This window comes from Sphaerodactylus townsendi, linkage group LG13, assembly GCF_021028975.2.
Source record: "Sphaerodactylus townsendi isolate TG3544 linkage group LG13, MPM_Stown_v2.3, whole genome shotgun sequence".
Classification (NCBI taxonomy): Eukaryota; Metazoa; Chordata; class Lepidosauria; order Squamata; family Sphaerodactylidae; genus Sphaerodactylus; species Sphaerodactylus townsendi.
The window spans coordinates 52,221,989-52,248,747 of record NC_059437.1 but is presented as its reverse complement, the minus strand read 5'-3'; the positions used below and the strand labels follow the sequence as shown (position 1 = coordinate 52,248,747).

Genomic DNA, 26,759 nt, shown 5'->3' with positions numbered 1-26,759 from the left:
ATTATTACTACTATTACTGCTACCATTAAATTTTGTTTAATGTCACAGCTGCCAGCTCTGTAGCTGGTTGTTAACCTTTCATTACAATTAAAGCCTCATCCAGAAGCCGAGGACGTTGTAATGTGTCAACATAGTATTGTGGGGATCCCAGCAGGGGAGCCTTTATGAATCAGAGGCCCCTTCCGCACACGCAAAATAATGTGTTTTCAAACCACTTTCACAACTGTTTGCAAGTGGATTTTGCTATTCCGCACAGCTTCAAAGAGCACTGAAAGCAGTTTGAAAGTGCATTATTCTACATGTGCGGAATGAGCCAGACAGATGCTGATTTTGTCAATTTGAAGATATTTAAAGTGTTGCCCTACGGGTTTAAGTGTTTGATCTCTAGGTTGCAGCCATCACCTGTTCATTTCTTGACATCATCATCATCAGCTTCCAAGCATTTCTGTCCAAAGCATCCAAATCAGCCTGTGTCCAGTTTATTATTCCAGTGGTTTACCTGAGGACAGGTATGGCCCAGGTGTTGATGGCCTTGATGGCATTCCCACCATTTAATTTGGATTTCAAAATGTTCCTGACCCTCTGGGGGGTATTCTCTGCTGACCACCACTTGCCCGTGTTCAGTGCTATCTAGCTGCAAAATGCCCAGGTATTCGTAGGGTTCCTTTTGGTTGCACCTGGTTAGTTGGCCATCAGGCATTTCTCTTTATCGCTCATACAGTGGCACACTTTTTTCCAGCTCAAGAAACTCCACCAAAATGTCTGTTGCTGAATATTCAGACTGTTTTCAATAGTGAATGGTATTACTGTGTCAATTGCTGATGTTTAATTTTGTTCATTATTGTTATTTTTGTTTAATATCACAGCTGCCAGTTCTTTCGCTGGTTGTTGGCCTTTCGTTATAGTTCGAGCCTCTCCCAAAAGCCTAGGACATTGTAAGGTAATGAATGTCCATCTCAGCTTTTGCTATGAATGTACATCTCGAGCTTTTTCTGATCCGCTTGTTAGAATGCTTACGGGTAGCAGAATATTCGCTTCATGTTTGATTTACAATTAGCAATGTGCCAGCCGTTCATAAATTGTAGCTTTAGCAATTGTGAACTATAGCTTTGTTTTGTAACTTGGAACGGTTCCCAGAAAGTTCGCCCTCGACTGTCAGGCGCCTCCTCCCATGTCGTACTAAAATATATTAGGTTTACTTTGTTCTCCCAATAGATATTAGCAAATAAATATAGTAGACTCTAGGTGGGATGCCTTAAAGCAGTGATGGCGAACCTATGGCATGGGTGCAAAGGTGGCACTCAGAGCCCTCTCTGTGGGCATGCGCAAACAGAGTGCCCCCTCCCCCACACATCTAGGCTGGCCTGGTTCGCTGGGCTCGATTATTAGCATTAAACCTAAGACCTAGTTTTGGGGAAGTAGTGTAGGTAACCCTGTTAAGCACTGTTAAACTAAAGCGCGATCCTTTACCTGAGAGTAAGCTCGGTTATTGGAAATGGGGCTTGCTTCTGAGTAAACCCTCCTAGGGTCATGATTGACCCGGTGGAATAGTTGCACGGTTGCTTCAAAGCAAAGCCACCGACTACCACCAAGCTTACTCCTGAGTAATACACGCCTTGAAGCCAACCGTTTTTCCTAAACGAAAACCTCAGTATTCAGGTTAAATTACCGTGTTGGCACTTTGCGATAAATAAGGGGGTTTTGGGTTGCAATTTGGGCACTCGGTCTCAAAAAGGTTCGCCATCGCTGCCTTAAAGGATAACCACTAGTTTTGAATTGTCTCCCTTGCCAAACAGGTGCTGTGGTTTCCATCCAAACGCAACGGTACTTTAGGCCCATGCTATAAAGAGCTCAAAGAACGGCCTGTTAACATAACACTGCGAAGTTATAATGTGCTTTGCCAAGGTGCTTTGATCAGCAGCCGAAGGATGAGAGTCATATATTGTTATGCCAAAGCACTCTGGAATAAACAGGTGAACATTTGGGGTCCAGGTGTCAAAGGCAGTGCATAAAAATGAGTGATAATTGTGATAATTCTAATATTTGTTCAGGACTATATTGTAACACAGAAGAATACAACTGCTGCACCTCAACTGACCGAACTATCATCTTTCTGTGGAATAGAGGTTTTTTAATTAGTGATTGACGTTTAGCTTTTTCCTGGGATGACCAGAGGTGGCAGAGACCATCCCTATCACAGTGGACATAAAATAAAAATGAAACCAAGGTCATCATCGTCCTTTATTACTGGCTTATATTTTGTTGCTTTTATTTTTCCTCCTCCTTCGTCTCGATTCCCAGTTTCATGATATTTTGGATTGAAAAATAGGCTTCAACGTTTCAAAAGACCGAATTACTTCTCAGCAGAGTCGCTGGCCACCTGTGCCTTTAATAGAGGATTAATGGGATGTTATAAACCTCTACACAGTAAAAATCACTAGCTGCCTTTCCCCACATTAACAAACTCCTGCTAGAAGGACATTCTTGTCTCTTCCAGCCTTATAGTAACCGTGTCTGCGCGTAGCAAAGGCCTATTCGCCACTTACCATACGCAAAGATTCTTCACGAGAGAGAAATAAAATCTGTAGAATGAGACACAGTTGGGGTGGAGGTTGAGTGGCCCATTTGAACTATAATAGTCTTTGGAGGTTAAAACCACTTCCTTGAATTGCACTTCGAAGGATATAAGAGTGAACAGGGGAAGTTTGGAACCAATGTATAGGAAATAATGATTAGAGACAGCACACGCACTTGAGTGTTAGATTAGGCTGGAAAAGATAACAAAAAAAAATGGACAGTTTCAAAATGGATTGGAATACATCCGGGAACAAATACAGTTAGAGATCTTTTGAGAGAGACTGACCAAAAAAAAATAAATCATGGAAAAGAAAAAATAGGAAGATATTATGAAGCTATATGGACATTGTATGAAAAAATGGATGGAAGAAGCCCGGATTTAGCGAAGAACTATGGAATAAGAGAATAAGAAGAATGGAATCTCCTGCTGCTTGCATGAAATAACCAATAACTAGAAAAGTGGGGAGGGGAGAAAATTGAAAAAATGTATAGATGGAATGAAGATATTGATTGTAACAAATGTACAAAATATTCTATACAATTAAAAAAAAATTATTAAAGAAAAACATGAATTGCACTTGGAAGCCATAGCTGAAGATACATCTGATAAATCTATAGATCTGGATACTGTTTTATTGCTCCCGGAATTTACAAAAAGGCGAAAGGCAAGCTTTTCTTTTTTTGCCTTTTATTGTACGTTTCTGAAGCGTTGGCTGCTTGCTTTCGCATACCCAAATCAAGGAACAGATCCTATGATAGGTCTGTGGTTCATGTGATCAACAGTCTCCCTTAACACAATACAGCAAATTTTGTGGCCTGATAAACCAAATTAGCCCACTTATTTCTTCGAAAGCCAATAGGAGTGTTGTGATAAGCTCTATAAACCCAATGGGCAATTATTAACTTTGGAATAATTGCAGCCATTTAATAAGATAAAGAGGAATTATCTCAGGACTGCATCTTCAATTGATACCTTTGGCAGCTGAAAACCCCCGTGACCTGAAGTATTGCATTGATACTGTGGGAAGCAGAGGACTTTGGGCTGGGTACTCGCCGGTGTAGTCTGTGCACACGAGCTGGGTTTTGTCCCAAATTTGATTGCTGATAAGTACAGTATTTCTTCAGTTGCTAAGGCAAGGGGCTGCTAGTAACTTCTGTCTGGTGGCTAGCTCTGCTGTTTCCCAAAAGCAATTTTAAATTCTATCAAATATGCAAGTTAGTTGGAGCAGATGTTAATTGACACAAGGGGCACTCAGGTGGAACACTTTGTCCCAGAGAACACTTTGAACCAGAGATAGCTAAATCTCACATGACTAGCAATATCCAAGGACTTATGGGAGGCATCTGAGTTCTCCTTCCCCAAGCCCCCACACTATTTCTTTCCCTTTTAAGAATGCCCTTATAGGTCCCTTCTACCTATGCAGAATGATGCACTTTCAGTCCACTTTGCAGCTGGATTTTACTGGGTGGAATAGCAAAACCCACTTGCAAACAGTTGTGAAAGTGGATTGAAAGTGCATTATTCTGCATGTGCGGAAGGGGATATAGTCTCCCCTCTTTTCCTGTTTCTTTCTCCCCACCCAATATCTGACCTACATTTATCTACCACTCCAGACTTTCCAGCTTCCCTCCCTGCTGACTTCATTATTAGAATATACCAGCATGGGGTGGGGTGGCTTGTGGACAAGCTGTGGTTTCCTATGGAACTGTTTTCACCCTACTGAAATGCAGAGGAGGCAATTGCTGGAGAGTCCATTTGCGGTCCTCTTTCTCTTTTTAGCCCAAGGCAACACATGTGATCATAGTGTCATGGCTCAGTCTTAGGATATCCACTTTTCATTAAAGCAGAGCCAGCGTGGTGTAGCAGTTAAGAGCGGGGGCACTCTAATCTGGAGAACTGGGTTTGATTCCCTGCTCTGCCGCTTGAACTGTGGGGGCTTATCTGGTGAACCAGATTAGTTTGTACTTTCCAACACATGCCAGCTGGGTGACTTTGGGCTAGTCACAGTTCTTCGGAGCTCTCTCAGCCCCACCCACCTCACAGGGTGTTTGTTTGGGGGGGGGGAAGGAAAAGGAGTTTGTAAGCCCCTTTGAGTCTCCTTACAGGAGAGAAAGGTGTGATATAAATCCAAACTCCTCCTTTTCATCATCTCACTACAGGAGCATGAACAAATCTCCATACTTCAACATGGCAGGTTTTGATAACACCACTTACATAATTATTCAAGTTGGAAAATGTTAAAAGCCTTTTTTGGTTTTCCTGAAAACCCAGACAGTTACACGCACAACTGTCGTCCCTGCAGCTAAATACACGGAATACCTGCACGTACTTGCCTATTTTGTGGCTGAGCATCAAGGACTTTTCCGAAACTGATGCACTTTGCTGTGATGCCACAGAAGGTCTCAAAAGGCAGAAGGTCTCAAACTCGCTGATGCAGAAAACACCCTTGATCGGAAGACCTTGGTTGCAAAACAAACAGCTTGGAGCACAGACAGTCCAAAAACACACTGAAGGATTTGCTTAATAGGACGCTGAGGGCTTTCCAGGCAGTATTTTCTCCTGTTCTAGTAGCATCAAGATGTCAGCGACAGATGCAGGCAAAACGTCAGGAGACAATACTACTGGAACTCGGCCATAGAACCTGGAAAACCCACCACGCCTGAGTGATTCCGGCCATGAAAGCCTTCGACGATTTGCTCAATGTTAGCCCTGTGCCGGGAAAGGACCAACACTCACATTATCAACTCAAACCAGCAAATTGCTAAAGATGTTATGTATTTCAGAGTTTGTGAGCATGGGAGGGGCTGTTGCTCAGGGGCAAGAGCATCAGTTTGATGTGACCGGTCCTGGGCTCCGTTCCCCCGCATCTCCAATTACGACACTCAGGTAACCAGACAACGAGGAAGACCTTTCTGTTTGTAACCAAGCAGTCTCACTGCCAAACAGGGGACACAAGACTGACCTGGCTAGGCAGAAGACTTAATGCCGTATAAAGCAGCTTCCAGCAGCCAACTATTTTCAGGCAGAAAATGAGCCATTGGCAGTCTATGCCAAGCTGCTAGGGAAATAACTATTACTGGCGTTGTCCCCTCTCCAGTGCTGTAGGAGTTTGGATTTATACCCCACCTTTCTCTCCTGTAGGGACTCCAGGTGGCTTACAAGCTCCTTTCCCTTCCTCTCCCCGCAACAGACATTTTGAGAGCCAGGTGGGGCTGAGAGAGGTCTAAAGAACTGACTAGCCCAAGGTCATCACCCAGCAGGAATGTACGAGTGTGGAATCACATCTGGTTCACCAATTAAGCCTCAGCCACTCAGGTGGAGGGATGGGGAATCAAACCCAGTTCTCCAAATTAGAATCCACCTGGTCTTAACCACACCACCACACTGGCTCCATGCTGTCTAATCTCAGATGCAACAGAGATGGGAAGTACGCAAAGTACTAACCCGTCACAAGCATGGAAAAAACTTCACGTTTTGGCAGGGCAATGAAACCACCAGGGTTTTTCTAAAGAAGACAGCTCTGGGGCAGGAGTCTCTCCAGATGCTTATGAAAAATACGCCCTCTACTGGTTTGGTAAGGGACAACAGATGCAGCAAGACCCACTTTGGAATGTTTTTCCAGTACAGATGTGTCTTTCAATCCTTTCTGGGCTTCCATGACCACTCCACACACATTGTGAAAAGCTCCTTGACACAGAGTCCTGTGAAGCACTTGCTGACCCTGGAGGTTGAAGATCCAAGTATGACCAAATGCGTTGGGCATTCCTTGAACAAAGTTCAAGAGTCAACCGTTATCTCACCACCCATTTCTCTACTGTTTTGCTTTGCACGACAGTGATGCAGTCCGGGAAAAAACCATTACACAACCTCACCCTAGGGCAGGGGTAGGGAACCTTTAACACTCAAAGAGCCATTTGGACCTGTTTTCCATGGGAAAAGAAAACACTTGGAGCCGCAAATAATTTTTGACATTTAAAATAAAGATAACACTGTATATATTGGTTTTTTTTACCTTTTAATCTGCTCATTCTGAGAAGCGCATGGATGTGTCCACCCTGCTGCCTGCAGGGTGGACAAGGATGGGGCCAGTGGCTCGGCCTCGTTGGCCGCCGGGAAAGCGCCCACCCCGCTCCAACGGGGCAGGCGAGAGGGGAAGCCCGCGGCGCAGCCCAGCCAGCTGTGGGCAGTTGGTGCATCCGTCCTGCTGCCTGCAGGGTGGGCAAGGATGGGGCCAGTGGCTCGGCCTCGTTGGCCGCCGGGAAAGCGCCCACCCCACTCCAACGGGCCGGCGAGAGGGGAAGCCCGCTGCGCAGCCCAGCCACCTGTGGGCAGTTGGTGCATCTGTCCTGCTGCCTGCAGGGTGGGCAAGGATATTAGGGAGCCAGTGAAAACCGACCTGCGTTGGCCGCCCGGGGAAAGCGCCCACCAGCTCCAGCGGAAGGGCAGGCGAGGAAGGGGAAGCCAGCTGGTACGCAGCCAATGACCAGCTGTTAAGGCAGTTGGTCGCGTCGATACCTGCTGCCTGCAGGAGGTGAGCAAGGATAGGGCCAGTGGCTCGGCTGAAGTGGAGCGCGCCAGTGCAAGGGCAGAAAGAGCGCATCACGTCTTGAGCCGCAGGTTCCCTACCCCTGCCCTAGGGAATTGGAGAGCCAAGCAAGGCCAGCAAAATATGTCCTCAACTTTATACGTATGAAACCCGGCTTGGCCTTGCCCACCTTCCAGAAGTGGCCTTGCAGGGAACGGGTACTTTCAACGTGCTCTTTGGGAATGGCAGACTTTACCTACGTTTTCATCCTACCCATCCCAATAAAGTTCTCGCCAGTTTCCCCAAAGCTTCATGTGGCTTGAGTACCAGGGTGGCCCAGTATGACATCAATGAACTAGTTGAACGGGGATCAGTTTTCCAGGCACTACTGTCACAACTTATGGGATAATCTTGCTAGGTCAATACAGAAATATAGTTCATGAAAACCATACTTTGCAGCCTGCTCAAAAAACCTGCTTCCACAGATAGTTGTGGAAGACAATTCCACGATAGATCTTCCTTCCCCAGTAATTATGATCAATAAGCTTTCCACTTCAATTGTTTTCCATCTGTACTACTTGCTGGGATGCTAAGAACTGCAGCAAGCACTTGGGTCAAGGGTCAAGTGTGGAAGGAAACACTTTGTGGTCAGGTATAGGTATAAAAACTCAATTACTTTAGATGAGAGAAAACTGCATAGTTTGATAGTTGGGCTGAACTTTAAAAAAACCCACTAGGGGATTCCAAATTTTCAGATCAAGCCTCCAGCATGAGGTACAATATTTTGGACAACGCTCAGCTTTATAATAAAGCTTAATTGGTTATGCAATTTACCAGGTTTTGTACTCTCGGAAGGTTCCTTCCTTAAACCACAGCAACTCTCTCCCCACCCCCAGTGCTTGTAATGTTTCAATTACTTTGGTTTAACTAGAAACTGGTGTTTATGATTTGCAGCAGAAACTACTTTCACCAGTGACACCAATATTATACCCAATGCTACCCAACTAAGTTAAAAGAATGATACAAGTTTCAGAATGCAACAGCTTTATTGAAACAAAGTGCAGTGAAGTTTCACTTGAGCGGAAGGAAGCAAACAGAAATTTAATTAACCACCCCTGAGCCGCAGCACAAGATGGAGGGTGGACTCCTTTTGGATGTTGGGGGGGGGGGTGGGGGGGGGGGGGGGTGGGGGGGGGGGTGGGACGGGGGGGGGGGGGGGTTGGGGGGGGGGCGGGGTGGGGGGAGGGGGGGGTGGGGGGGGGGGGGGGGGGGGGGGGGGGCGGGTGGGGGGGGGGGGGGGGGTTGGGGGGGGCGGGGGGTGGGGGGGGGGGGGGTTTGGGGGGGGGGGGGGTGGTGGGGGGTGGGGGTGGGGGGGGGGGGGGGGGGGGGGGGGGGGGGGAGGGGGGAGGGGGGGGGGGGGGGCGGAGGGGTGGTTTGGGGGGATGGGGGTGGGGGGGGGGGGGGGCATTGGGGGGGGGGGGGGGTGGGGGGGGGGGGGGGTGGGGGGGGGGGGGGGTGGGGGGGGGGGGGGGTGGGGGGGGGGGGGGGTGGGGGGGGGGGGGGGTGGGGGGGGGGGGGGGTGGGGGGGGGGGGGGGTGGGGGGGGGGGGGGGTGGGGGGGGGGGGGGGTGGGGGGGGGGGGGGGTGGGGGGGGGGGGGGGTGGGGGGGGGGGGGGGTGGGGGGGGGGGGGGGTGGGGGGGGGGGGGGGTGGGGGGGGGGGGGGGTGGGGGGGGGGGGGGGTGGGGGGGGGGGGGGGTGGGGGGGGGGGGGGGTGGGGGGGGGGGGGGGTGGGGGGGGGGGGGGGTGGGGGGGGGGGGGGGTGGGGGGGGGGGGGGGTGGGGGGGGGGGGGGGTGGGGGGGGGGGGGGGTGGGGGGGGGGGGGGGTGGGGGGGGGGGGGGGTGGGGGGGGGGGGGGGTGGGGGGGGGGGGGGGTGGGGGGGGGGGGGGGTGGGGGGGGGGGGGGGTGGGGGGGGGGGGGGGTGGGGGGGGGGGGGGGTGGGGGGGGGGGGGGGTGGGGGGGGGGGGGGGTGGGGGGGGGGGGGGGTGGGGGGGGGGGGGGGTGGGGGGGGGGGGGGGTGGGGGGGGGGGGGGGTGGGGGGGGGGGGGGGTGGGGGGGGGGGGGGGTGGGGGGGGGGGGGGGTGGGGGGGGGGGGGGGTGGGGGGGGGGGGGGGTGGGGGGGGGGGGGGGTGGGGGGGGGGGGGGGTGGGGGGGGGGGGGGGTGGGGGGGGGGGGGGGTGGGGGGGGGGGGGGGTGGGGGGGGGGGGGGGTGGGGGGGGGGGGGGGTGGGGGGGGGGGGGGGTGGGGGGGGGGGGGGGTGGGGGGGGGGGGGGGTGGGGGGGGGGGGGGGTGGGGGGGGGGGGGGGTGGGGGGGGGGGGGGGTGGGGGGGGGGGGGGGTGGGGGGGGGGGGGGGTGGGGGGGGGGGGGGGTGGGGGGGGGGGGGGGTGGGGGGGGGGGGGGGTGGGGGGGGGGGGGGGTGGGGGGGGGGGGGGGTGGGGGGGGGGGGGGGTGGGGGGGGGGGGGGGTGGGGGGGGGGGGGGGTGGGGGGGGGGGGGGGTGGGGGGGGGGGGGGGTGGGGGGGGGGGGGGGTGGGGGGGGGGGGGGGTGGGGGGGGGGGGGGGTGGGGGGGGGGGGGGGTGGGGGGGGGGGGGGGTGGGGGGGGGGGGGGGTGGGGGGGGGGGGGGGTGGGGGGGGGGGGGGGTGGGGGGGGGGGGGGGTGGGGGGGGGGGGGGGTGGGGGGGGGGGGGGGTGGGGGGGGGGGGGGGTGGGGGGGGGGGGGGGTGGGGGGGGGGGGGGGTGGGGGGGGGGGGGGGTGGGGGGGGGGGGGGGTGGGGGGGGGGGGGGGTGGGGGGGGGGGGGGGTGGGGGGGGGGGGGGGTGGGGGGGGGGGGGGGTGGGGGGGGGGGGGGGTGGGGGGGGGGGGGGGTGGGGGGGGGGGGGGGTGGGGGGGGGGGGGGGTGGGGGGGGGGGGGGGTGGGGGGGGGGGGGGGTGGGGGGGGGGGGGGGTGGGGGGGGGGGGGGGTGGGGGGGGGGGGGGGTGGGGGGGGGGGGGGGTGGGGGGGGGGGGGGGTGGGGGGGGGGGGGGGTGGGGGGGGGGGGGGGTGGGGGGGGGGGGGGGTGGGGGGGGGGGGGGGTGGGGGGGGGGGGGGGTGGGGGGGGGGGGGGGTGGGGGGGGGGGGGGGTGGGGGGGGGGGGGGGTGGGGGGGGGGGGGGGTGGGGGGGGGGGGGGGTGGGGGGGGGGGGGGGTGGGGGGGGGGGGGGGTGGGGGGGGGGGGGGGTGGGGGGGGGGGGGGGTGGGGGGGGGGGGGGGTGGGGGGGGGGGGGGGTGGGGGGGGGGGGGGGTGGGGGGGGGGGGGGGTGGGGGGGGGGGGGGGTGGGGGGGGGGGGGGGTGGGGGGGGGGGGGGGTGGGGGGGGGGGGGGGTGGGGGGGGGGGGGGGTGGGGGGGGGGGGGGGTGGGGGGGGGGGGGGGTGGGGGGGGGGGGGGGTGGGGGGGGGGGGGGGTGGGGGGGGGGGGGGGTGGGGGGGGGGGGGGGTGGGGGGGGGGGGGGGTGGGGGGGGGGGGGGGTGGGGGGGGGGGGGGGTGGGGGGGGGGGGGGGTGGGGGGGGGGGGGGGTGGGGGGGGGGGGGGGTGGGGGGGGGGGGGGGTGGGGGGGGGGGGGGGTGGGGGGGGGGGGGGGTGGGGGGGGGGGGGGGTGGGGGGGGGGGGGGGTGGGGGGGGGGGGGGGTGGGGGGGGGGGGGGGTGGGGGGGGGGGGGGGTGGGGGGGGGGGGGGGTGGGGGGGGGGGGGGGTGGGGGGGGGGGGGGGTGGGGGGGGGGGGGGGTGGGGGGGGGGGGGGGTGGGGGGGGGGGGGGGTGGGGGGGGGGGGGGGTGGGGGGGGGGGGGGGTGGGGGGGGGGGGGGGTGGGGGGGGGGGGGGGTGGGGGGGGGGGGGGGTGGGGGGGGGGGGGGGTGGGGGGGGGGGGGGGTGGGGGGGGGGGGGGGTGGGGGGGGGGGGGGGTGGGGGGGGGGGGGGGTGGGGGGGGGGGGGGGTGGGGGGGGGGGGGGGTGGGGGGGGGGGGGGGTGGGGGGGGGGGGGGGTGGGGGGGGGGGGGGGTGGGGGGGGGGGGGGGTGGGGGGGGGGGGGGGTGGGGGGGGGGGGGGGTGGGGGGGGGGGGGGGTGGGGGGGGGGGGGGGTGGGGGGGGGGGGGGGTGGGGGGGGGGGGGGGTGGGGGGGGGGGGGGGTGGGGGGGGGGGGGGGTGGGGGGGGGGGGGGGTGGGGGGGGGGGGGGGTGGGGGGGGGGGGGGGTGGGGGGGGGGGGGGGTGGGGGGGGGGGGGGGTGGGGGGGGGGGGGGGTGGGGGGGGGGGGGGGTGGGGGGGGGGGGGGGTGGGGGGGGGGGGGGGTGGGGGGGGGGGGGGGTGGGGGGGGGGGGGGGTGGGGGGGGGGGGGGGTGGGGGGGGGGGGGGGTGGGGGGGGGGGGGGGTGGGGGGGGGGGGGGGTGGGGGGGGGGGGGGGTGGGGGGGGGGGGGGGTGGGGGGGGGGGGGGGTGGGGGGGGGGGGGGGTGGGGGGGGGGGGGGGTGGGGGGGGGGGGGGGTGGGGGGGGGGGGGGGTGGGGGGGGGGGGGGGTGGGGGGGGGGGGGGGTGGGGGGGGGGGGGGGTGGGGGGGGGGGGGGGTGGGGGGGGGGGGGGGTGGGGGGGGGGGGGGGTGGGGGGGGGGGGGGGTGGGGGGGGGGGGGGGTGGGGGGGGGGGGGGGTGGGGGGGGGGGGGGGTGGGGGGGGGGGGGGGTGGGGGGGGGGGGGGGTGGGGGGGGGGGGGGGTGGGGGGGGGGGGGGGTGGGGGGGGGGGGGGGTGGGGGGGGGGGGGGGTGGGGGGGGGGGGGGGTGGGGGGGGGGGGGGGTGGGGGGGGGGGGGGGTGGGGGGGGGGGGGGGTGGGGGGGGGGGGGGGTGGGGGGGGGGGGGGGTGGGGGGGGGGGGGGGTGGGGGGGGGGGGGGGTGGGGGGGGGGGGGGGTGGGGGGGGGGGGGGGTGGGGGGGGGGGGGGGTGGGGGGGGGGGGGGGTGGGGGGGGGGGGGGGTGGGGGGGGGGGGGGGTGGGGGGGGGGGGGGGTGGGGGGGGGGGGGGGTGGGGGGGGGGGGGGGTGGGGGGGGGGGGGGGTGGGGGGGGGGGGGGGTGGGGGGGGGGGGGGGTGGGGGGGGGGGGGGGTGGGGGGGGGGGGGGGTGGGGGGGGGGGGGGGTGGGGGGGGGGGGGGGTGGGGGGGGGGGGGGGTGGGGGGGGGGGGGGGTGGGGGGGGGGGGGGGTGGGGGGGGGGGGGGGTGGGGGGGGGGGGGGGTGGGGGGGGGGGGGGGTGGGGGGGGGGGGGGGTGGGGGGGGGGGGGGGTGGGGGGGGGGGGGGGTGGGGGGGGGGGGGGGTGGGGGGGGGGGGGGGTGGGGGGGGGGGGGGGTGGGGGGGGGGGGGGGTGGGGGGGGGGGGGGGTGGGGGGGGGGGGGGGTGGGGGGGGGGGGGGGTGGGGGGGGGGGGGGGTGGGGGGGGGGGGGGGTGGGGGGGGGGGGGGGTGGGGGGGGGGGGGGGTGGGGGGGGGGGGGGGTGGGGGGGGGGGGGGGTGGGGGGGGGGGGGGGTGGGGGGGGGGGGGGGTGGGGGGGGGGGGGGGTGGGGGGGGGGGGGGGTGGGGGGGGGGGGGGGTGGGGGGGGGGGGGGGTGGGGGGGGGGGGGGGTGGGGGGGGGGGGGGGTGGGGGGGGGGGGGGGTGGGGGGGGGGGGGGGTGGGGGGGGGGGGGGGTGGGGGGGGGGGGGGGTGGGGGGGGGGGGGGGTGGGGGGGGGGGGGGGTGGGGGGGGGGGGGGGTGGGGGGGGGGGGGGGTGGGGGGGGGGGGGGGTGGGGGGGGGGGGGGGTGGGGGGGGGGGGGGGTGGGGGGGGGGGGGGGTGGGGGGGGGGGGGGGTGGGGGGGGGGGGGGGTGGGGGGGGGGGGGGGTGGGGGGGGGGGGGGGTGGGGGGGGGGGGGGGTGGGGGGGGGGGGGGGTGGGGGGGGGGGGGGGTGGGGGGGGGGGGGGGTGGGGGGGGGGGGGGGTGGGGGGGGGGGGGGGTGGGGGGGGGGGGGGGTGGGGGGGGGGGGGGGTGGGGGGGGGGGGGGGTGGGGGGGGGGGGGGGTGGGGGGGGGGGGGGGTGGGGGGGGGGGGGGGTGGGGGGGGGGGGGGGTGGGGGGGGGGGGGGGTGGGGGGGGGGGGGGGTGGGGGGGGGGGGGGGTGGGGGGGGGGGGGGGTGGGGGGGGGGGGGGGTGGGGGGGGGGGGGGGTGGGGGGGGGGGGGGGTGGGGGGGGGGGGGGGTGGGGGGGGGGGGGGGTGGGGGGGGGGGGGGGTGGGGGGGGGGGGGGGTGGGGGGGGGGGGGGGTGGGGGGGGGGGGGGGTGGGGGGGGGGGGGGGTGGGGGGGGGGGGGGGTGGGGGGGGGGGGGGGTGGGGGGGGGGGGGGGTGGGGGGGGGGGGGGGTGGGGGGGGGGGGGGGTGGGGGGGGGGGGGGGTGGGGGGGGGGGGGGGTGGGGGGGGGGGGGGGTGGGGGGGGGGGGGGGTGGGGGGGGGGGGGGGTGGGGGGGGGGGGGGGTGGGGGGGGGGGGGGGTGGGGGGGGGGGGGGGTGGGGGGGGGGGGGGGTGGGGGGGGGGGGGGGTGGGGGGGGGGGGGGGTGGGGGGGGGGGGGGGTGGGGGGGGGGGGGGGTGGGGGGGGGGGGGGGTGGGGGGGGGGGGGGGTGGGGGGGGGGGGGGGTGGGGGGGGGGGGGGGTGGGGGGGGGGGGGGGTGGGGGGGGGGGGGGGTGGGGGGGGGGGGGGGTGGGGGGGGGGGGGGGTGGGGGGGGGGGGGGGTGGGGGGGGGGGGGGGTGGGGGGGGGGGGGGGTGGGGGGGGGGGGGGGTGGGGGGGGGGGGGGGTGGGGGGGGGGGGGGGTGGGGGGGGGGGGGGGTGGGGGGGGGGGGGGGTGGGGGGGGGGGGGGGTGGGGGGGGGGGGGGGTGGGGGGGGGGGGGGGTGGGGGGGGGGGGGGGTGGGGGGGGGGGGGGGTGGGGGGGGGGGGGGGTGGGGGGGGGGGGGGGTGGGGGGGGGGGGGGGTGGGGGGGGGGGGGGGTGGGGGGGGGGGGGGGTGGGGGGGGGGGGGGGTGGGGGGGGGGGGGGGTGGGGGGGGGGGGGGGTGGGGGGGGGGGGGGGTGGGGGGGGGGGGGGGTGGGGGGGGGGGGGGGTGGGGGGGGGGGGGGGTGGGGGGGGGGGGGGGTGGGGGGGGGGGGGGGTGGGGGGGGGGGGGGGTGGGGGGGGGGGGGGGTGGGGGGGGGGGGGGGTGGGGGGGGGGGGGGGTGGGGGGGGGGGGGGGTGGGGGGGGGGGGGGGTGGGGGGGGGGGGGGGTGGGGGGGGGGGGGGGTGGGGGGGGGGGGGGGTGGGGGGGGGGGGGGGTGGGGGGGGGGGGGGGTGGGGGGGGGGGGGGGTGGGGGGGGGGGGGGGTGGGGGGGGGGGGGGGTGGGGGGGGGGGGGGGTGGGGGGGGGGGGGGGTGGGGGGGGGGGGGGGTGGGGGGGGGGGGGGGTGGGGGGGGGGGGGGGTGGGGGGGGGGGGGGGTGGGGGGGGGGGGGGGTGGGGGGGGGGGGGGGTGGGGGGGGGGGGGGGTGGGGGGGGGGGGGGGTGGGGGGGGGGGGGGGTGGGGGGGGGGGGGGGTGGGGGGGGGGGGGGGTGGGGGGGGGGGGGGGTGGGGGGGGGGGGGGGTGGGGGGGGGGGGGGGTGGGGGGGGGGGGGGGTGGGGGGGGGGGGGGGTGGGGGGGGGGGGGGGTGGGGGGGGGGGGGGGTGGGGGGGGGGGGGGGTGGGGGGGGGGGGGGGTGGGGGGGGGGGGGGGTGGGGGGGGGGGGGGGTGGGGGGGGGGGGGGGTGGGGGGGGGGGGGGGTGGGGGGGGGGGGGGGTGGGGGGGGGGGGGGGTGGGGGGGGGGGGGGGTGGGGGGGGGGGGGGGTGGGGGGGGGGGGGGGTGGGGGGGGGGGGGGGTGGGGGGGGGGGGGGGTGGGGGGGGGGGGGGGTGGGGGGGGGGGGGGGTGGGGGGGGGGGGGGGTGGGGGGGGGGGGGGGTGGGGGGGGGGGGGGGTGGGGGGGGGGGGGGGTGGGGGGGGGGGGGGGTGGGGGGGGGGGGGGGTGGGGGGGGGGGGGGGTGGGGGGGGGGGGGGGTGGGGGGGGGGGGGGGTGGGGGGGGGGGGGGGTGGGGGGGGGGGGGGGTGGGGGGGGGGGGGGGTGGGGGGGGGGGGGGGTGGGGGGGGGGGGGGGTGGGGGGGGGGGGGGGTGGGGGGGGGGGGGGGTGGGGGGGGGGGGGGGTGGGGGGGGGGGGGGGTGGGGGGGGGGGGGGGTGGGGGGGGGGGGGGGTGGGGGGGGGGGGGGGTGGGGGGGGGGGGGGGTGGGGGGGGGGGGGGGTGGGGGGGGGGGGGGGTGGGGGGGGGGGGGGGTGGGGGGGGGGGGGGGTGGGGGGGGGGGGGGGTGGGGGGGGGGGGGGGTGGGGGGGGGGGGGGGTGGGGGGGGGGGGGGGTGGGGGGGGGGGGGGGTGGGGGGGGGGGGGGGTGGGGGGGGGGGGGGGTGGGGGGGGGGGGGGGTGGGGGGGGGGGGGGGTGGGGGGGGGGGGGGGTGGGGGGGGGGGGGGGTGGGGGGGGGGGGGGGTGGGGGGGGGGGGGGGTGGGGGGGGGGGGGGGTGGGGGGGGGGGGGGGTGGGGGGGGGGGGGGGTGGGGGGGGGGGGGGGTGGGGGGGGGGGGGGGTGGGGGGGGGGGGGGGTGGGGGGGGGGGGGGGTGGGGGGGGGGGGGGGTGGGGGGGGGGGGGGGTGGGGGGGGGGGGGGGTGGGGGGGGGGGGGGGTGGGGGGGGGGGGGGGTGGGGGGGGGGGGGGGTGGGGGGGGGGGGGGGTGGGGGGGGGGGGGGGTGGGGGGGGGGGGGGGTGGGGGGGGGGGGGGGTGGGGGGGGGGGGGGGTGGGGGGGGGGGGGGGTGGGGGGGGGGGGGGGTGGGGGGGGGGGGGGGTGGGGGGGGGGGGGGGTGGGGGGGGGGGGGGGTGGGGGGGGGGGGGGGTGGGGGGGGGGGGGGGTGGGGGGGGGGGGGGGTGGGGGGGGGGGGGGGTGGGGGGGGGGGGGGGTGGGGGGGGGGGGGGGTGGGGGGGGGGGGGGGTGGGGGGGGGGGGGGGTGGGGGGGGGGGGGGGTGGGGGGGGGGGGGGGTGGGGGGGGGGGGGGGTGGGGGGGGGGGGGGGTGGGGGGGGGGGGGGGTGGGGGGGGGGGGGGGTGGGGGGGGGGGGGGGTGGGGGGGGGGGGGGGTGGGGGGGGGGGGGGGTGGGGGGGGGGGGGGGTGGGGGGGGGGGGGGGTGGGGGGGGGGGGGGGTGGGGGGGGGGGGGGGTGGGGGGGGGGGGGGGTGGGGGGGGGGGGGGGTGGGGGGGGGGGGGGGTGGGGGGGGGGGGGGGTGGGGGGGGGGGGGGGTGGGGGGGGGGGGGGGTGGGGGGGGGGGGGGGTGGGGGGGGGGGGGGGTGGGGGGGGGGGGGGGTGGGGGGGGGGGGGGGTGGGGGGGGGGGGGGGTGGGGGGGGGGGGGGGTGGGGGGGGGGGGGGGTGGGGGGGGGGGGGGGTGGGGGGGGGGGGGGGTGGGGGGGGGGGGGGGTGGGGGGGGGGGGGGGTGGGGGGGGGGGGGGGTGGGGGGGGGGGGGGGTGGGGGGGGGGGGGGGTGGGGGGGGGGGGGGGTGGGGGGGGGGGGGGGTGGGGGGGGGGGGGGGTGGGGGGGGGGGGGGGTGGGGGGGGGGGGGGGTGGGGGGGGGGGGGGGTGGGGGGGGGGGGGGGTGGGGGGGGGGGGGGGTGGGGGGGGGGGGGGGTGGGGGGGGGGGGGGGTGGGGGGGGGGGGGGGTGGGGGGGGGGGGGGGTGGGGGGGGGGGGGGGTGGGGGGGGGGGGGGGTGGGGGGGGGGGGGGGTGGGGGGGGGGGGGGGTGGGGGGGGGGGGGGGTGGGGGGGGGGGGGGGTGGGGGGGGGGGGGGGTGGGGGGGGGGGGGGGTGGGGGGGGGGGGGGGTGGGGGGGGGGGGGGGTGGGGGGGGGGGGGGGTGGGGGGGGGGGGGGGTGGGGGGGGGGGGGGGTGGGGGGGGGGGGGGGTGGGGGGGGGGGGGGGTGGGGGGGGGGGGGGGTGGGGGGGGGGGGGGGTGGGGGGGGGGGGGGGTGGGGGGGGGGGGGGGTGGGGGGGGGGGGGGGTGGGGGGGGGGGGGGGTGGGGGGGGGGGGGGGTGGGGGGGGGGGGGGGTGGGGGGGGGGGGGGGTGGGGGGGGGGGGGGGTGGGGGGGGGGGGGGGTGGGGGGGGGGGGGGGTGGGGGGGGGGGGGGGTGGGGGGGGGGGGGGGTGGGGGGGGGGGGGGGTGGGGGGGGGGGGGGGTGGGGGGGGGGGGGGGTGGGGGGGGGGGGGGGTGGGGGGGGGGGGGGGTGGGGGGGGGGGGGGGTGGGGGGGGGGGGGGGTGGGGGGGGGGGGGGGTGGGGGGGGGGGGGGGTGGGGGGGGGGGGGGGTGGGGGGGGGGGGGGGTGGGGGGGGGGGGGGGTGGGGGGGGGGGGGGGTGGGGGGGGGGGGGGGTGGGGGGGGGGGGGGGTGGGGGGGGGGGGGGGTGGGGGGGGGGGGGGGTGGGGGGGGGGGGGGGTGGGGGGGGGGGGGGGTGGGGGGGGGGGGGGGTGGGGGGGGGGGGGGGTGGGGGGGGGGGGGGGTGGGGGGGGGGGGGGGTGGGGGGGGGGGGGGGTGGGGGGGGGGGGGGGTGGGGGGGGGGGGGGGTGGGGGGGGGGGGGGGTGGGGGGGGGGGGGGGTGGGGGGGGGGGGGGGTGGGGGGGGGGGGGGGTGGGGGGGGGGGGGGGTGGGGGGGGGGGGGGGTGGGGGGGGGGGGGGGTGGGGGGGGGGGGGGGTGGGGGGGGGGGGGGGTGGGGGGGGGGGGGGGTGGGGGGGGGGGGGGGTGGGGGGGGGGGGGGGTGGGGGGGGGGGGGGGTGGGGGGGGGGGGGGGTGGGGGGGGGGGGGGGTGGGGGGGGGGGGGGGTGGGGGGGGGGGGGGGTGGGGGGGGGGGGGGGTGGGGGGGGGGGGGGGTGGGGGGGGGGGGGGGTGGGGGGGGGGGGGGGTGGGGGGGGGGGGGGGTGGGGGGGGGGGGGGGTGGGGGGGGGGGGGGGTGGGGGGGGGGGGGGGTGGGGGGGGGGGGGGGTGGGGGGGGGGGGGGGTGGGGGGGGGGGGGGGTGGGGGGGGGGGGGGGTGGGGGGGGGGGGGGGTGGGGGGGGGGGGGGGTGGGGGGGGGGGGGGGTGGGGGGGGGGGGGGGTGGGGGGGGGGGGGGGTGGGGGGGGGGGGGGGTGGGGGGGGGGGGGGGTGGGGGGGGGGGGGGGTGGGGGGGGGGGGGGGTGGGGGGGGGGGGGGGTGGGGGGGGGGGGGGGTGGGGGGGGGGGGGGGTGGGGGGGGGGGGGGGTGGGGGGGGGGGGGGGTGGGGGGGGGGGGGGGTGGGGGGGGGGGGGGGTGGGGGGGGGGGGGGGTGGGGGGGGGGGGGGGTGGGGGGGGGGGGGGGTGGGGGGGGGGGGGGGTGGGGGGGGGGGGGGGTGGGGGGGGGGGGGGGTGGGGGGGGGGGGGGGTGGGGGGGGGGGGGGGTGGGGGGGGGGGGGGGTGGGGGGGGGGGGGGGTGGGGGGGGGGGGGGGTGGGGGGGGGGGGGGGTGGGGGGGGGGGGGGGTGGGGGGGGGGGGGGGTGGGGGGGGGGGGGGGTGGGGGGGGGGGGGGGTGGGGGGGGGGGGGGGTGGGGGGGGGGGGGGGTGGGGGGGGGGGGGGGTGGGGGGGGGGGGGGGTGGGGGGGGGGGGGGGTGGGGGGGGGGGGGGGTGGGGGGGGGGGGGGGTGGGGGGGGGGGGGGGTGGGGGGGGGGGGGGGTGGGGGGGGGGGGGGGTGGGGGGGGGGGGGGGTGGGGGGGGGGGGGGGTGGGGGGGGGGGGGGGTGGGGGGGGGGGGGGGTGGGGGGGGGGGGGGGTGGGGGGGGGGGGGGGTGGGGGGGGGGGGGGGTGGGGGGGGGGGGGGGTGGGGGGGGGGGGGGGTGGGGGGGGGGGGGGGTGGGGGGGGGGGGGGGTGGGGGGGGGGGGGGGTGGGGGGGGGGGGGGGTGGGGGGGGGGGGGGGTGGGGGGGGGGGGGGGTGGGGGGGGGGGGGGGTGGGGGGGGGGGGGGGTGGGGGGGGGGGGGGGTGGGGGGGGGGGGGGGTGGGGGGGGGGGGGGGTGGGGGGGGGGGGGGGTGGGGGGGGGGGGGGGTGGGGGGGGGGGGGGGTGGGGGGGGGGGGGGGTGGGGGGGGGGGGGGGTGGGGGGGGGGGGGGGTGGGGGGGGGGGGGGGTGGGGGGGGGGGGGGGTGGGGGGGGGGGGGGGTGGGGGGGGGGGGGGGTGGGGGGGGGGGGGGGTGGGGGGGGGGGGGGGTGGGGGGGGGGGGGGGTGGGGGGGGGGGGGGGTGGGGGGGGGGGGGGGTGGGGGGGGGGGGGGGTGGGGGGGGGGGGGGGTGGGGGGGGGGGGGGGTGGGGGGGGGGGGGGGTGGGGGGGGGGGGGGGTGGGGGGGGGGGGGGGTGGGGGGGGGGGGGGGTGGGGGGGGGGGGGGGTGGGGGGGGGGGGGGGTGGGGGGGGGGGGGGGTGGGGGGGGGGGGGGGTGGGGGGGGGGGGGGGTGGGGGGGGGGGGGGGTGGGGGGGGGGGGGGGTGGGGGGGGGGGGGGGTGGGGGGGGGGGGGGGTGGGGGGGGGGGGGGGTGGGGGGGGGGGGGGGTGGGGGGGGGGGGGGGTGGGGGGGGGGGGGGGTGGGGGGGGGGGGGGGTGGGGGGGGGGGGGGGTGGGGGGGGGGGGGGGTGGGGGGGGGGGGGGGTGGGGGGGGGGGGGGGTGGGGGGGGGGGGGGGTGGGGGGGGGGGGGGGTGGGGGGGGGGGGGGGTGGGGGGGGGGGGGGGTGGGGGGGGGGGGGGGTGGGGGGGGGGGGGGGTGGGGGGGGGGGGGGGTGGGGGGGGGGGGGGGTGGGGGGGGGGGGGGGTGGGGGGGGGGGGGGGTGGGGGGGGGGGGGGGTGGGGGGGGGGGGGGGTGGGGGGGGGGGGGGGTGGGGGGGGGGGGGGGTGGGGGGGGGGGGGGGTGGGGGGGGGGGGGGGTGGGGGGGGGGGGGGGTGGGGGGGGGGGGGGGTGGGGGGGGGGGGGGGTGGGGGGGGGGGGGGGTGGGGGGGGGGGGGGGTGGGGGGGGGGGGGGGTGGGGGGGGGGGGGGGTGGGGGGGGGGGGGGGTGGGGGGGGGGGGGGGTGGGGGGGGGGGGGGGTGGGGGGGGGGGGGGGTGGGGGGGGGGGGGGGTGGGGGGGGGGGGGGGTGGGGGGGGGGGGGGGTGGGGGGGGGGGGGGGTGGGGGGGGGGGGGGGTGGGGGGGGGGGGGGGTGGGGGGGGGGGGGGGTGGGGGGGGGGGGGGGTGGGGGGGGGGGGGGGTGGGGGGGGGGGGGGGTGGGGGGGGGGGGGGGTGGGGGGGGGGGGGGGTGGGGGGGGGGGGGGGTGGGGGGGGGGGGGGGTGGGGGGGGGGGGGGGTGGGGGGGGGGGGGGGTGGGGGGGGGGGGGGGTGGGGGGGGGGGGGGGTGGGGGGGGGGGGGGGTGGGGGGGGGGGGGGGTGGGGGGGGGGGGGGGTGGGGGGGGGGGGGGGTGGGGGGGGGGGGGGGTGGGGGGGGGGGGGGGTGGGGGGGGGGGGGGGTGGGGGGGGGGGGGGGTGGGGGGGGGGGGGGGTGGGGGGGGGGGGGGGTGGGGGGGGGGGGGGGTGGGGGGGGGGGGGGGTGGGGGGGGGGGGGGGTGGGGGGGGGGGGGGGTGGGGGGGGGGGGGGGTGGGGGGGGGGGGGGGTGGGGGGGGGGGGGGGTGGGGGGGGGGGGGGGTGGGGGGGGGGGGGGGTGGGGGGGGGGGGGGGTGGGGGGGGGGGGGGGTGGGGGGGGGGGGGGGTGGGGGGGGGGGGGGGTGGGGGGGGGGGGGGGTGGGGGGGGGGGGGGGTGGGGGGGGGGGGGGGTGGGGGGGGGGGGGGGTGGGGGGGGGGGGGGGTGGGGGGGGGGGGGGGTGGGGGGGGGGGGGGGTGGGGGGGGGGGGGGGTGGGGGGGGGGGGGGGTGGGGGGGGGGGGGGGTGGGGGGGGGGGGGGGTGGGGGGGGGGGGGGGTGGGGGGGGGGGGGGGTGGGGGGGGGGGGGGGTGGGGGGGGGGGGGGGTGGGGGGGGGGGGGGGTGGGGGGGGGGGGGGGTGGGGGGGGGGGGGGGTGGGGGGGGGGGGGGGTGGGGGGGGGGGGGGGTGGGGGGGGGGGGGGGTGGGGGGGGGGGGGGGTGGGGGGGGGGGGGGGTGGGGGGGGGGGGGGGTGGGGGGGGGGGGGGGTGGGGGGGGGGGGGGGTGGGGGGGGGGGGGGGTGGGGGGGGGGGGGGGTGGGGGGGGGGGGGGGTGGGGGGGGGGGGGGGTGGGGGGGGGGGGGGGTGGGGGGGGGGGGGGGTGGGGGGGGGGGGGGGTGGGGGGGGGGGGGGGTGGGGGGGGGGGGGGGTGGGGGGGGGGGGGGGTGGGGGGGGGGGGGGGTGGGGGGGGGGGGGGGTGGGGGGGGGGGGGGGTGGGGGGGGGGGGGGGTGGGGGGGGGGGGGGGTGGGGGGGGGGGGGGGTGGGGGGGGGGGGGGGTGGGGGGGGGGGGGGGTGGGGGGGGGGGGGGGTGGGGGGGGGGGGGGGTGGGGGGGGGGGGGGGTGGGGGGGGGGGGGGGTGGGGGGGGGGGGGGGTGGGGGGGGGGGGGGGTGGGGGGGGGGGGGGGTGGGGGGGGGGGGGGGTGGGGGGGGGGGGGGGTGGGGGGGGGGGGGGGTGGGGGGGGGGGGGGGTGGGGGGGGGGGGGGGTGGGGGGGGGGGGGGGTGGGGGGGGGGGGGGGTGGGGGGGGGGGGGGGTGGGGGGGGGGGGGGGTGGGGGGGGGGGGGGGTGGGGGGGGGGGGGGGTGGGGGGGGGGGGGGGTGGGGGGGGGGGGGGGTGGGGGGGGGGGGGGGTGGGGGGGGGGGGGGGTGGGGGGGGGGGGGGGTGGGGGGGGGGGGGGGTGGGGGGGGGGGGGGGTGGGGGGGGGGGGGGGTGGGGGGGGGGGGGGGTGGGGGGGGGGGGGGGTGGGGGGGGGGGGGGGTGGGGGGGGGGGGGGGTGGGGGGGGGGGGGGGTGGGGGGGGGGGGGGGTGGGGGGGGGGGGGGGTGGGGGGGGGGGGGGGTGGGGGGGGGGGGGGGTGGGGGGGGGGGGGGGTGGGGGGGGGGGGGGGTGGGGGGGGGGGGGGGTGGGGGGGGGGGGGGGTGGGGGGGGGGGGGGGTGGGGGGGGGGGGGGGTGGGGGGGGGGGGGGGTGGGGGGGGGGGGGGGTGGGGGGGGGGGGGGGTGGGGGGGGGGGGGGGTGGGGGGGGGGGGGGGTGGGGGGGGGGGGGGGTGGGGGGGGGGGGGGGTGGGGGGGGGGGGGGGTGGGGGGGGGGGGGGGTGGGGGGGGGGGGGGGTGGGGGGGGGGGGGGGTGGGGGGGGGGGGGGGTGGGGGGGGGGGGGGGTGGGGGGGGGGGGGGGTGGGGGGGGGGGGGGGTGGGGGGGGGGGGGGGTGGGGGGGGGGGGGGGTGGGGGGGGGGGGGGGTGGGGGGGGGGGGGGGTGGGGGGGGGGGGGGGTGGGGGGGGGGGGGGGTGGGGGGGGGGGGGGGTGGGGGGGGGGGGGGGTGGGGGGGGGGGGGGGTGGGGGGGGGGGGGGGTGGGGGGGGGGGGGGGTGGGGGGGGGGGGGGGTGGGGGGGGGGGGGGGTGGGGGGGGGGGGGGGTGGGGGGGGGGGGGGGTGGGGGGGGGGGGGGGTGGGGGGGGGGGGGGGTGGGGGGGGGGGGGGGTGGGGGGGGGGGGGGGTGGGGGGGGGGGGGGGTGGGGGGGGGGGGGGGTGGGGGGGGGGGGGGGTGGGGGGGGGGGGGGGTGGGGGGGGGGGGGGGTGGGGGGGGGGGGGGGTGGGGGGGGGGGGGGGTGGGGGGGGGGGGGGGTGGGGGGGGGGGGGGGTGGGGGGGGGGGGGGGTGGGGGGGGGGGGGGGTGGGGGGGGGGGGGGGTGGGGGGGGGGGGGGGTGGGGGGGGGGGGGGGTGGGGGGGGGGGGGGGTGGGGGGGGGGGGGGGTGGGGGGGGGGGGGGGTGGGGGGGGGGGGGGGTGGGGGGGGGGGGGGGTGGGGGGGGGGGGGGGTGGGGGGGGGGGGGGGTGGGGGGGGGGGGGGGTGGGGGGGGGGGGGGGTGGGGGGGGGGGGGGGTGGGGGGGGGGGGGGGTGGGGGGGGGGGGGGGTGGGGGGGGGGGGGGGTGGGGGGGGGGGGGGGTGGGGGGGGGGGGGGGTGGGGGGGGGGGGGGGTGGGGGGGGGGGGGGGTGGGGGGGGGGGGGGGTGGGGGGGGGGGGGGGTGGGGGGGGGGGGGGGTGGGGGGGGGGGGGGGTGGGGGGGGGGGGGGGTGGGGGGGGGGGGGGGTGGGGGGGGGGGGGGGTGGGGGGGGGGGGGGGTGGGGGGGGGGGGGGGTGGGGGGGGGGGGGGGTGGGGGGGGGGGGGGGTGGGGGGGGGGGGGGGTGGGGGGGGGGGGGGGTGGGGGGGGGGGGGGGTGGGGGGGGGGGGGGGTGGGGGGGGGGGGGGGTGGGGGGGGGGGGGGGTGGGGGGGGGGGGGGGTGGGGGGGGGGGGGGGTGGGGGGGGGGGGGGGTGGGGGGGGGGGGGGGTGGGGGGGGGGGGGGGTGGGGGGGGGGGGGGGTGGGGGGGGGGGGGGGTGGGGGGGGGGGGGGGTGGGGGGGGGGGGGGGTGGGGGGGGGGGGGGGTGGGGGGGGGGGGGGGTGGGGGGGGGGGGGGGTGGGGGGGGGGGGGGGTGGGGGGGGGGGGGGGTGGGGGGGGGGGGGGGTGGGGGGGGGGGGGGGTGGGGGGGGGGGGGGGTGGGGGGGGGGGGGGGTGGGGGGGGGGGGGGGTGGGGGGGGGGGGGGGTGGGGGGGGGGGGGGGTGGGGGGGGGGGGGGGTGGGGGGGGGGGGGGGTGGGGGGGGGGGGGGGTGGGGGGGGGGGGGGGTGGGGGGGGGGGGGGGTGGGGGGGGGGGGGGGTGGGGGGGGGGGGGGGTGGGGGGGGGGGGGGGTGGGGGGGGGGGGGGGTGGGGGGGGGGGGGGGTGGGGGGGGGGGGGGGTGGGGGGGGGGGGGGGTGGGGGGGGGGGGGGGTGGGGGGGGGGGGGGGTGGGGGGGGGGGGGGGTGGGGGGGGGGGGGGGTGGGGGGGGGGGGGGGTGGGGGGGGGGGGGGGTGGGGGGGGGGGGGGGTGGGGGGGGGGGGGGGTGGGGGGGGGGGGGGGTGGGGGGGGGGGGGGGTGGGGGGGGGGGGGGGTGGGGGGGGGGGGGGGTGGGGGGGGGGGGGGGTGGGGGGGGGGGGGGGTGGGGGGGGGGGGGGGTGGGGGGGGGGGGGGGTGGGGGGGGGGGGGGGTGGGGGGGGGGGGGGGTGGGGGGGGGGGGGGGTGGGGGGGGGGGGGGGTGGGGGGGGGGGGGGGTGGGGGGGGGGGGGGGTGGGGGGGGGGGGGGGTGGGGGGGGGGGGGGGTGGGGGGGGGGGGGGGTGGGGGGGGGGGGGGGTGGGGGGGGGGGGGGGTGGGGGGGGGGGGGGGTGGGGGGGGGGGGGGGTGGGGGGGGGGGGGGGTGGGGGGGGGGGGGGGTGGGGGGGGGGGGGGGTGGGGGGGGGGGGGGGTGGGGGGGGGGGGGGGTGGGGGGGGGGGGGGGTGGGGGGGGGGGGGGGTGGGGGGGGGGGGGGGTGGGGGGGGGGGGGGGTGGGGGGGGGGGGGGGTGGGGGGGGGGGGGGGTGGGGGGGGGGGGGGGTGGGGGGGGGGGGGGGTGGGGGGGGGGGGGGGTGGGGGGGGGGGGGGGTGGGGGGGGGGGGGGGTGGGGGGGGGGGGGGGTGGGGGGGGGGGGGGGTGGGGGGGGGGGGGGGTGGGGGGGGGGGGGGGTGGGGGGGGGGGGGGGTGGGGGGGGGGGGGGGTGGGGGGGGGGGGGGGTGGGGGGGGGGGGGGGTGGGGGGGGGGGGGGGTGGGGGGGGGGGGGGGTGGGGGGGGGGGGGGGTGGGGGGGGGGGGGGGTGGGGGGGGGGGGGGGTGGGGGGGGGGGGGGGTGGGGGGGGGGGGGGGTGGGGGGGGGGGGGGGTGGGGGGGGGGGGGGGTGGGGGGGGGGGGGGGTGGGGGGGGGGGGGGGTGGGGGGGGGGGGGGGTGGGGGGGGGGGGGGGTGGGGGGGGGGGGGGGTGGGGGGGGGGGGGGGTGGGGGGGGGGGGGGGTGGGGGGGGGGGGGGGTGGGGGGGGGGGGGGGTGGGGGGGGGGGGGGGTGGGGGGGGGGGGGGGTGGGGGGGGGGGGGGGTGGGGGGGGGGGGGGGTGGGGGGGGGGGGGGGTGGGGGGGGGGGGGGGTGGGGGGGGGGGGGGGTGGGGGGGGGGGGGGGTGGGGGGGGGGGGGGGTGGGGGGGGGGGGGGGTGGGGGGGGGGGGGGGTGGGGGGGGGGGGGGGTGGGGGGGGGGGGGGGTGGGGGGGGGGGGGGGTGGGGGGGGGGGGGGGTGGGGGGGGGGGGGGGTGGGGGGGGGGGGGGGTGGGGGGGGGGGGGGGTGGGGGGGGGGGGGGGTGGGGGGGGGGGGGGGTGGGGGGGGGGGGGGGTGGGGGGGGGGGGGGGTGGGGGGGGGGGGGGGTGGGGGGGGGGGGGGGTGGGGGGGGGGGGGGGTGGGGGGGGGGGGGGGTGGGGGGGGGGGGGGGTGGGGGGGGGGGGGGGTGGGGGGGGGGGGGGGTGGGGGGGGGGGGGGGTGGGGGGGGGGGGGGGTGGGGGGGGGGGGGGGTGGGGGGGGGGGGGGGTGGGGGGGGGGGGGGGTGGGGGGGGGGGGGGGTGGGGGGGGGGGGGGGTGGGGGGGGGGGGGGGTGGGGGGGGGGGGGGGTGGGGGGGGGGGGGGGTGGGGGGGGGGGGGGGTGGGGGGGGGGGGGGGTGGGGGGGGGGGGGGGTGGGGGGGGGGGGGGGTGGGGGGGGGGGGGGGTGGGGGGGGGGGGGGGTGGGGGGGGGGGGGGGTGGGGGGGGGGGGGGGTGGGGGGGGGGGGGGGTGGGGGGGGGGGGGGGTGGGGGGGGGGGGGGGTGGGGGGGGGGGGGGGTGGGGGGGGGGGGGGGTGGGGGGGGGGGGGGGTGGGGGGGGGGGGGGGTGGGGGGGGGGGGGGGTGGGGGGGGGGGGGGGTGGGGGGGGGGGGGGGTGGGGGGGGGGGGGGGTGGGGGGGGGGGGGGGTGGGGGGGGGGGGGGGTGGGGGGGGGGGGGGGTGGGGGGGGGGGGGGGTGGGGGGGGGGGGGGGTGGGGGGGGGGGGGGGTGGGGGGGGGGGGGGGTGGGGGGGGGGGGGGGTGGGGGGGGGGGGGGGTGGGGGGGGGGGGGGGTGGGGGGGGGGGGGGGTGGGGGGGGGGGGGGGTGGGGGGGGGGGGGGGTGGGGGGGGGGGGGGGTGGGGGGGGGGGGGGGTGGGGGGGGGGGGGGGTGGGGGGGGGGGGGGGTGGGGGGGGGGGGGGGTGGGGGGGGGGGGGGGTGGGGGGGGGGGGGGGTGGGGGGGGGGGGGGGTGGGGGGGGGGGGGGGTGGGGGGGGGGGGGGGTGGGGGGGGGGGGGGGTGGGGGGGGGGGGGGGTGGGGGGGGGGGGGGGTGGGGGGGGGGGGGGGTGGGGGGGGGGGGGGGTGGGGGGGGGGG

At 78.7% G+C, this 26,759-nt stretch overlaps 1 protein-coding gene across 1 annotated transcript in view; it reads right to left on the bottom strand.

Moving 5' to 3' along the window:
* Positions 1-2,353: 2,353 nt before the first annotated feature.
* DHX37 (DEAH-box helicase 37) overlaps positions 2,354-26,759 on the bottom strand; it is a 56,782-nt gene continuing 32,376 nt past the window's right edge. The window contains exons 5-8 of the mRNA XM_048513862.1: positions 6,975-7,100; positions 6,146-6,299; positions 4,898-5,037; positions 2,354-2,386 (exon numbers count right to left, since the gene is read on the bottom strand). Of these exons, the coding sequence (XP_048369819.1) occupies positions 2,354-2,386; positions 4,898-5,037; positions 6,146-6,299; positions 6,975-7,100 (453 nt within the window). The remainder of the gene's footprint in view (positions 2,387-4,897; positions 5,038-6,145; positions 6,300-6,974; positions 7,101-26,759) is intronic.